Source organism: Oncorhynchus masou, chromosome 28 (assembly GCF_036934945.1).
Source record: "Oncorhynchus masou masou isolate Uvic2021 chromosome 28, UVic_Omas_1.1, whole genome shotgun sequence".
Classification (NCBI taxonomy): Eukaryota; Metazoa; Chordata; class Actinopteri; order Salmoniformes; family Salmonidae; genus Oncorhynchus; species Oncorhynchus masou.
Window position 1 is genome coordinate 24,014,948 of NC_088239.1, and position 10,136 is coordinate 24,025,083.

General features: G+C 43.4%; 1 protein-coding gene across 6 annotated transcripts in view; it reads left to right on the forward strand.

Moving 5' to 3' along the window:
- Positions 1-5,172, forward strand: part of c28h8orf34 (chromosome 28 C8orf34 homolog) — a 172,492-nt gene extending 167,320 nt beyond the window's left edge. For 2 of the 6 annotated variants that reach the window (XR_010452030.1, XM_064941632.1), the window contains 2 exons: positions 1,840-1,878; positions 4,178-5,172. Coding sequence is in view for 4 of the 6 variants with exons in the window: in XM_064941632.1 (XP_064797704.1) it covers positions 1,840-1,878; positions 4,178-4,185 (47 nt within the window). In the remaining 2 variants the exon portion in view is untranslated. Of the gene's footprint in view, positions 1-1,839; positions 1,899-2,697; positions 3,102-4,177 lie in introns of those variants that run through there. The other 4 variants (XM_064941628.1, XM_064941629.1, XR_010452031.1 and 1 more) reach the window with 3 other exon arrangements.
- Positions 5,173-10,136: the final 4,964 nt, after the last annotated feature.

The window sequence follows — 10,136 nt, forward strand, 5'->3', positions numbered from 1 at the left end:
AACAGGTCTCCCTTGGGTATGGAGGGTTGTAGTGCCAAAAGGAACATAGCTGGTGAAGTGACCAAACGTATTCAGTTACTATACTCGGGCTAATGGCAATGATGTGTTTATAAAAGGATACGAGCCACACTACTGGAGAGAGAGGGAGGTGGAGGAGGAGGAGAGGGGAGAGAGATGGTGAAGTGACCAAACGTATTCAGTTACTATACTCGGGCTAATGGCAATGATGTGTTTATAAAAGGATACGAGCCACACTACTGGAGAGAGAGGGAGGTGGAGGAGGAGGAGAGGGGAGAGAGGTGGAAGAGGAGAGGGGAGAGAGATGGAGGGGGAGAGGTGGAGGAGGAGAGGGGAGAGAGATGGAGGAGGAGAGGGGAGAGAGATGGAGGAGGAGAGAGAGGGAGGGAGAGAGGTGAAGGAGGAGAGGGGAGAGAGATGGAGAAGTGACCAAACGTATTCAGTTACTATACTCGGGCTAATGGCAATGATGTGTTTATAAAAGGATACGAGCAACACTACTGGAGAGGGAGGGAGGTGGAGGAGGAGGAGAGGGGAGAGAGGTGGAAGAGAGAGAGAGGAGAGAGATGGAAGAGAGAGAGAGGTGGAGGAGGAGGAGAGGGGAGAGAGATGGAGGGAGAGAGGTGGAGGAGGAGGAGAGGGGAGAGAGAGGGAGGGAGAGAGGTGGAGGAGGAGGAGAGGGGAGAGAGAGAGGTGGAGGAGGAGAGGGGAGAGAGATGGAGAAGAGAGAGAGGTGGAGGAGGAGAGGGGAGAGAGATGGAGAAGAGAGAGAGAGGTGGAGGAGGAGAGGGGAGAGAGATGGAGAAGAGAGAGAGAGGTGGAGGAGGAGAGGGGAGAGAGATGGAGAAGAGAGAGAGAGGTGGAGGAGGAGAGGGGAGAGAGATGGAGAAGAGCGGGAGCCAGAGAAAGAAAGAGAGAGATGCCCAGCTGCAAGACATGAGAGAGGGCTCATGGGGTGAGATGGCTGCTGACTGACTCAGTAAGTGTGTGTGCGTGCGTGCGTCTGTGTTTACATTTGTGTGTACGTATGCCTGTGTGCGTTCGTGTGTGTGTGTGTCATTAGATGTATGCTTCTTAGCTCATTGGCACAGTGACACCCCTTCGCAGCCCCCCTCCCCTCATCTCTGCTGCCATGCCAGTGCCTTGGTTCTTGTGTCTGAGCTGGCGCCAAGTCTATGGCACAGAGCTACATAATAAAGAAAAAAAGCCATCCATCGCTATTTCCTGTTATTCTAGAGACTTCCACAATGGGGTAACCGCAGCGACCTCAATGAGATGAAAGTAGTGTGAAGTCAATGGAGTAGTCAGTCCCCCTCCTGTCCCCTTCTCTTCCCAACCACCCTGTGGCTCATGTCTCAGACTAACTACCCAAGTTATTAAACATAGAGGAAAACTCCGCTCCAAAACTATCTTTTGGTATTTTTTTCATTAGTCCACTGCTGACATGCAACACATTCTGGGACTACATCAACAGTGGCCTGATGAAAAAAATACAAAAACATATTTTCAGCTTTAACTTGATGTATTAACATGGTAATGTGTGTATACAACTGCCAACATCTCTGTAATGATGGTTTGTATGTACTGTAGGAAGTTTGATGGGTGCTGATAGTGTTGTTTTCATATGATATTGGCAGCAACCCTTGATGAGGGTGTCACAAACTCCTCCAAAGGAGTTATCTGCTTTGGGGTTGTGGTTCGAGTCCCAGCTGGAATACCCCTGAAAACGCTATAACCTGTTGCCATGTTGGATGGGATGTCAGTCAGAGTCCCAGTTATGTGGATTAATTAGTGTTATTGTCTGTTCTGATGTATTCACAGGTGGGGTACGAGATGCCAATAAGAGATCCGTGTTCTCAGGTGAGCATCTAAACCCAAAGGTACTAGCCTGTCACAATCAATCATAATCACACCAATAAGATAAACCCAATCAACTGTAGTCATAATCAACAATCATCTCGCTGTCATATTCCTATTTTTAAGAGCATATTATTCACGCTTTACTCTTAAACGGTTTCATATTTATGCAAAATACGGTAAAATATGCCTTTCACAGTATCATCATAAAAACGTGATCTACCAGCCCGCTGGGCACAGATGTAGATTCAACATCTATTCCACATTGGTTCAACATAATTTCATTGAAATGACGTGAAAACAACGTTGATTCAACCAGTGTGTGCCCAGCGGGAGACAACCAAAAGGCATTATACAGTACCAGGTAGCATGGACATGATTACAGTATATGGATTTTATTATGATTATATGATTATATGGATGAAAATGCCATCCAATAAGACCGGAAATCAAACAGTTTGTCATATACAGTACACATTTTGAAAACTGTAACATATTTCAACATTACTCATAAAAGTGTAAAATAATTTACACTCAAAAGCATAACAACCTAGTCTGCTACCAGGTACCCATTATAGAAATCTGGATTCTATTGTGATATATTATTATATGGATCACACGTAATATCAGTCGGTCTGTTTCTTATTAGTAGTGTCTTGAGACGACTCCTTTATCCCATTAGAGACAAGAGGCGACTTCATTTGATGGAGCCTCCATGTCTGTCTGTCCATGACCTCATTCAGAGTCCCCGGCACCACTGCAGTGTATGTTGCCCCGGCAACTACCAATAGGTGACTCAGAAGCCTCCATTTTCCTTTATAGACCCTCCAATTAGTCCTTAGATTGGAAGACGTACCGGCTCTGCAATGCGATTGGTGGACATCGGCCATTTTGGAGAGCGAGAGGGTGAGAGTGAGAGAGACAGAGAAGGAGAAAGGCACCTCTTACACCCAGTTCCAATAAGTCAGTACTGGGTGCGTAGGGAACAGTGTTTACAGGGTTTAAAATCACTGCAGACAGACAGCGTCAAGTCTTTAGAGAGGATTTGGGCAGAGGCAAAGACTGTGTCCCAAATGGCACCCTATTCTCTATATAGTTCACTACCTTTGACCAGCGCCTGGGTGGCATTTGGGACGTAGACAGAGAGTGTCTGGTTGGTTTAGACGAGGTTCTCTGCGGTTCTGCCTTCTTGTGGCGCTAGCTGGTCGACAAGTTCTGCCCACAGTTCCCAGAGTCAAAGAGAGAGAGGGGGGAGGGAGGAGGGAGGAAGGGAGAGAGAGAGAAGGGAGGAAGGGAGAGAAGGGAGGAAGAGAGAGAGAGAGAAGGGAGGAAGAGAGAGAGAGAGCGTGTGTGACAGTCTGGAGAGAGAAAGAGCCAGGGACAGAGAGTGAGAGAGAGGAGAAAGAGGGAGGTTGGAAGGGAGATAGAGGGAGGGGAAGAAAGAATTATATATATATATATATATGGAGAGAGAAGAGAGAGAGAGAGAGAGTGTGTGACAGTCTGGAGAGAGAAAGAGCCAGGGACAGAGAGTGAGAGAGAGATGGAGAAAGAGAGCGCCAGGTTGGACAGAGAGAGATACATAGAGAGGGAGGGGGAAAAATAATAAATATAATATATATATATATATATAGAGAGAGAGAGAGAGAGAGAGAGAGAGCCTGCAGAGAGGTGTTAGAGAGGCCGTGGTCAGGCCGATGCTTTTGGCTATCTGACACGCCACGAGCTAACAATGCTGCCACCGTAACTATAGTAACAACCAACCCAAACCCCAACTCTGGGTGCTGAAGTCACCATGCACTATCACTCATCTCTCATATGCTGTGACCCAGATGGCACCCCGTTCCCTATATAATGCACTTATTTTGACCAGGGCATATAGGGCTCTGGTAAAAAATAGTTCACTATATAGGGAATAGGGTGCCATTTGGGACGCAGGCCCAGAACTCAGAGCCCTCTGGAACCATCTCTCTCGGTCCCCAACCAACCAACCAGGCTTCATTCTCATTTTCCAACTCATGTTTATCTTTGACATGTTCAAATATTAAAGTCTGTTTTATTGTAATTGCTCAGGCTATTATTTCTTATTAGCGGTTGGTTGTTGAAATGTGTCTGAATCTTGGTTTCTAAGGAGACTGATGTTTTCGTCTTTGTGTGTGTGTGTGTGTGTGTGTGTGTGTGTGTGTGTGTGTGTGTGTGTGTGTGTGTGTGTGTGTGTGTGTGTGTGTGTGTGTGTGTGTGTGTGTGTGTGTGTGTGTGTGTGTGTGTGTGTGTGTGTGTGTGTGTGTGTGTGTTTTCACAGGCCTATAGTGATGAAGACCAGAGAGAGAGACATTGATCCAATCAAATAATTATGCAAACCACTGGGTATTTTCAATATTGTGTACAGAGACCATTATTTTTTATAATTCACTCAGTGAGGAATATAAAAAAAGATTGTATACTTTTTCCACAGAGGTTGATATTTCTGAGACCATGAAGCACCAAGATGTGTGAACTATTGTCAAAAATAGGACAACTTTAGAGTATGAAGTATGAAATATAACTGAATTCTTTGTGCTTGCTATTTTAGCATGCTTACGTCTTTAAAGGAGTTGAAAGAAAAATATTTTCTTTGTTGTTAACACATTTTTTTCTTGAAGCTAGAAGCGTACTTTGAAACAGTAGCACATGTACTGTACTGTACTGTACTGTACTGTACTGTATGTATAGAGCCAATCTCTGGATAGGCACTTAAGGGCTGGTTTTTAAAGTGGAATGGCTTTCAAGGGAATAAAATAATGGAGCAGATATTCACCTTGAATTGAAGATTATTTTCCCCCACACTACATTCTGTAGCCTGATCCCAGATCTGTTTTTATTTTAAACCTAAAGCTCCATTGTTTTAAAAAACAGTAGCTGGTATGCAGGCTTTTGTACAGATACTCACCTTGATTTGAAAAGGATATCCTTCCTTCTTTTGCACCAAATTGAGTTCTTTCTAAATTGTGTTAATAACTTGAGGAGTGTTTCTTCATCACACCATGGGTCTGTTCAGGAGACTGAGACATAAGAACTTGCCCCTGATAAGGGAAGTCTGGAATCCCGATTCCTCCTTCCAGGATTTCTTGGGAAAACCTAGACATTTTGGGAAAGGTAACAATCCTGGTCTACACTGTTATGTTGATATACAACTGTTCCTTTTGTAGCTATGAGTTTTGTTATACTTCTGTTGACATGCAAATACTTACAAAATGGAGAAAAGATTGTTTCTTTTTTATGCACTGACTGAACCATTGAATAAAAACCTGGAAGTGATTGATGCCATGTTTTTACATAATTAAACCTATCATAACACATTGTATGTGTCCCAAATGGCGCTCTGTTCCCTATATATTGTGCACTATGGGTGCTGGTCAAAAGTACAGTAGTGCACTATAAAGGAAATGGGGTGCAATTTGGGATGCACACATCATCAATTATTGCTCTACCATTTTCCCATCCAAACCAGACAGACCTGGGTTTAAATACTATTTGAAATCATTTGCTTTATCTGTGCTTGATTGAACTTCCCTGTTGCAATGGAACCAATAGAAACGTCCTGGCACTCCAGGCAGGCTAAAGCAAACGCTCAAAGTATTTGACAGATTTCTAATAGTTCACCAGGTCTGCAACAAGATGATCTTTGTAGGTTGTGTGTCTTGTGCTTTAAACACTAAGCTGTGCTGATGAGCAGAAATGATGCCCACTGACCACAGTTACGTTTCTAACAGTTCTCTGTTTGCCTGGGCGTGTGGAGGTTAAACTGTGGCTGTCTGCGGGTTGTGTGTGTGTTTTCCTGGGCGTGTGGAGGTTAAACGGTGTGTCTGTCTGTGTGTGCGCGTGTGTTTGCCTGGTAATGTTGAAGTTAAGCTGTAGCTGTCTGAGCAGAGGAGACATAAAGTGCAGATTCAGTTTTCCATGTGCCCACGCGTACACACACACACACATGCACCCGACACACACAGCCCTCCCCACGTACACCCACCACAGACATTATGCTGGTTTGAGTGTGAGAAGACACCCCGCTTCGGCACCGTATGAACGCCTTGTTCGAACGTGCGCCCGCCATGTCTCACCAAGCGCTGCCTGTTTCAACTATCTCCATCCCTCCCAACCCTCCAAAAACGGGATGTGGTCTAAAGAAAGCCTACCAGCCCCAGACTTGTGTCCCAATGGCACCCTATTCCCTATGTGGTGCACTACTTTTGACCAGGCTAGTCAAAAGTAGTGCACTATATAGGGAGCAGGGTGTCAGTTGTGACGTAGCCTGAGGGTTGTTCCTGTACAGGGATGCGTCAGGATTACCATCAGCATTCTCCCTCCCATGCTAACACAGACATATAATAAAGCATGGTATGCAGACTACTGCCATCCAAGGTATTTCCACAGAACGTTTATTCACGTTTAGTGGGGGAAGTTTATTCAGTGGAAAGGGATGTGGTTTTTCAAAAGGATCCTTGCCACAAAAGATGTGTATGAGTGCGTTGATTTGGCCTAATCAGGTCTCAAGGGCGTGTTGATTTGGGTGTAATTAGCACCATTGTACATGTAGCATTCAGCAACGTTCGTCTTTGCTCAGGTGTGAAATTATATCTTCTTTGATATTTCTTTAGTAAAGACTATGTTTGCATCCCAAATGGCACCCTATATCCTATATAGTGCACTACTTTTGACCGTAGCCCTATGGGTCCTGGCCAAATGTAGTGCACTAAAAAGGGAATAGGGTGCCATTTTGGACACCCTTTGTTTGATGGAAAACTGTGTTGTTTGATTGCCATCTGTTATGTTTTATTTCACACACAGATTATTATTTGCCAGTAACGCCTGGTTCATTTTTAGTATCAATATTTTCTCTGACTACATGTGTCTCTCCTATTCTCTTATTTGTCATGTCATCAAACTATCAAAGCATGAAGTGTTCCCTGAAGAATGAGAAGTTAAAGAAGTCCCTGCCACACAGATGTCTTATACGCTTTCTCCTTTAATGCTGTCATTCACATGGACAGTACGTATGGGAACATATCTCGATGTGTCATAACTCATACACATGACTTGGAGTGTGTCCCAAATGGCAACCTATTCCCGAGTGCACTACCCTATAGGCCCTGGTTAAACGTAGTGCACTATATAGGGAATAGGGTGCCATTTGGGATGTACTGTAGACATTGTGACGCCCTACTGTTCCTCATATTGCTTTGTTAACGTCATCGCAGCGTATGGGTGAGATAAATTCCCATGACTTGCATCCCAAATAGCACCCTATTACCTTTATAGTGCACTACTTTTGACCAGGGCCCATAGGGCTCTGGTCAAAATTAGTGCATCATACTGTATATAAGGAATATAATACCATTTCACATTGTATGTGAAAGATAAAAAGGATTCCCCTCAAACACAATGTTATTGAGTATCAGTGGGGATTCTCTTTCATATCCTTATTATTATCCCCCGAGAGTTCAGAGAGCCTCCCAATACCCCAGAATCTGTTTACCATTCTGCCTTTAATAAACCAGGCCTAGTTGAAGCAACTGAGGCAGTCCAGGCCACCCAGGAGATCCAAGCGGGGGCCATTTTGGATCCCGACCACCACGTCTGCGTCTCAAATGGCACCCTACTACCTATATGCTGTCCACTATATAGGGAGTAGGGTGCTATTTGGGATGCAGACCAATCTGTGGTCAGCTATCGAACTGTCCTGCTTCATTATTTACAGCCTTACGGAGGCAGATTGATGCTGATTCACAGCATTAGTACATCTATAGAGGTCGGCACGTATGCTTTGAAGGAGTATACAGTGGAGTCTAGAATTCAGCCTACGAGACCCGCCCTGTAACTTTCCCACAGGCCAGGGTGTGTGTTTGTGTGTGTGTGTGTCCGTTCCCTATGTAGCGATTTAGGAGGAACTGCCGATCCGAAGAGGATTTGAACCAGCAACTTGGAGGGCAAGTGCATTACCTATGTCTCATATAGTACTCTAATTCCCTATGTAGTACACTACTTTTGAAAAGGGCTCTGGTCAAAAGCAGTGCACTATATAGGGGATAGGGTACCATTTCGGACGTAGTCCAAGCACCTCATACCCCTACAGACTTCTGAGAGGTCGTTTTCACAGGAACAAAACAAACGTGAAGAAATGAACACAGAGTAAAAACACACTGGGGGAGTGTTTAATTGGGACAAAGGAGGGAGGAAAAAAAGAGAGCAAAGAAAAAAGTGGGAGAGAAAGCATTGCTTTATCTTGTTTTTATTAAAAGCAGCAGTAAAGGCAACCATGCAAACATCCTCTTGATTGGGCGGGTGGGGGAAGTCGTGATGGTGGTAATGAATTGGATATGCAGTGCGTGTGTGTGAGTGCACTTATCCAGTATTCAAAGCTGATCAGAAAGCTTTGGCTGAGTGGGCTAGAACTGTATAGGCTCTCCGAAATGTGCTATGGCCACTGTCAGGAAACGCATCAAATGGGGCCCTATTCCCTAAATAAGGCACTACTTTTGACCAGAACCTTATGGTCCCTACTCAAAAGTAGTGCACTATATCGGGAATAGGGTGCCATTTTGGATGCAGATCTTTCTCTTTCCTCTCACACCAAACTAGGCTAATAATGAAAGCAGTTGGGTGTGAAGTGTTTTGTAGTTTAGAAGAAGAAAGGGGTTATTCGCGTTATTGGCACATTATGTGGCAGTCAGCAACCTCTCTAATGAGGTAGTCAAAGAACTTGAAAATGACAGATACATTGTGTAAAGGCCTACACATGTTGTCAATCTATTTCACACGTTTCCCAATGCAGCAAAGTTATGGTGGAGATGCTGCTTTTTTTCTGGGGTATAAATGACACCAGCTATTTGTTTCGTATCTACATTATTCAATGTCATTACTGAAAGAATAAGTGTTTTTAAATCAATTGTGTGTGTTGTATTGGTTGAATGGCTCAGCAGCAAAAACAAAATGACCCACTTTTCACATCTGTGAGAGTGTGGACTTCATCACTTGTCCAAGGTTTGTTAAAGGAGCAATCTGGGATTCAAATAACAACAAAGTGGGAACTCAGACACTTTTTTGGTAACCAGCTGAGGAATTGGCTTTGAGAAATGGGTGACCACATTGTTTGTACCCCAGATTGCCTTTTAATTAACCAATTAAGACAGGTGAGTGCAAGAGCTCAGTAACATTGACCAAGTAGCACTCTTCTACAATGGATTGATGTAGTCTACACAAGACATAGGATAAAACAAAGCATTTACTTAGGCTACAACAACAACATTGGTAGTCTATAGTCCAAAAGAAGAGAAGATTGAAGTTTAAATCACGTCGAGGAGAGCATGTGTCGTTCCTGCTAATAGTATTGGTCACACCTTGCAGCCTCCTGCCTTGTATTGTTCCATCCAAAATCAGAAATACAGGTTTTCATCTCCTTTTCTGGCATGAACAAGTGGAATACAGTGTGCAAGAAGATCTACTCACCGGTAAGTGCTCACTGTTCTGGGAACGCATTTGACTGTTATAAAAGTAATATTGTTGAACGAAATCATTATTTTATAGTTCTTCAAAGTAAATCAGGCATACTTTTATGACTGCTGAGTACCAACTATCAATCACTTAGATCATGTATTTTTCAGGTCGATATACCTCACCAAGCGATAGCTGATTTCCATATCCTCTCACGATCACACATTCTTCTGTCTCTTCCCTAGTAGTCTTAAAAGAAACACAGACCGGACAAGTAGATGCACAATGGATTGTGGTCATTGTAGTTAATTACCACTTTTTTTGTGTGCTAAACTACTACATCGCACAGTTCAGGCTTGATCTGATTTATCTCTAGAGAAACTTTGTAATTTGTGCATTGAGGTCACAGAAAAAAAAATGAATGAATTGGAATTAAAATAATTGAACCAAGTTGATCAATTAGTTGTTTAAAACGAAGAATAACAGAGTTTTCGGTTAACCGCTCAGCACTATGCATTTTGCATGATAAAATACAAAATGCATCATACTGGCTGTATTTTGAAAGTTGTACATCTTAACTTGATTTGCTGACATGCAAACATTTGGGGACTATATCAACAATGGACAAATAAAACAAATGCCAAAAGAGAGATTTTGGGTGGAATTTTCCTTTAAGGAAAAAAACTAAAGCAAGTAGGGTGGTTGGTCAGGGTGGATGGGTGAACACATGATGTGAACGTCTAGCTACCCAAAGGTTGCGTGTCTCTTCACGGACAACCATTAGCATTTTAGCT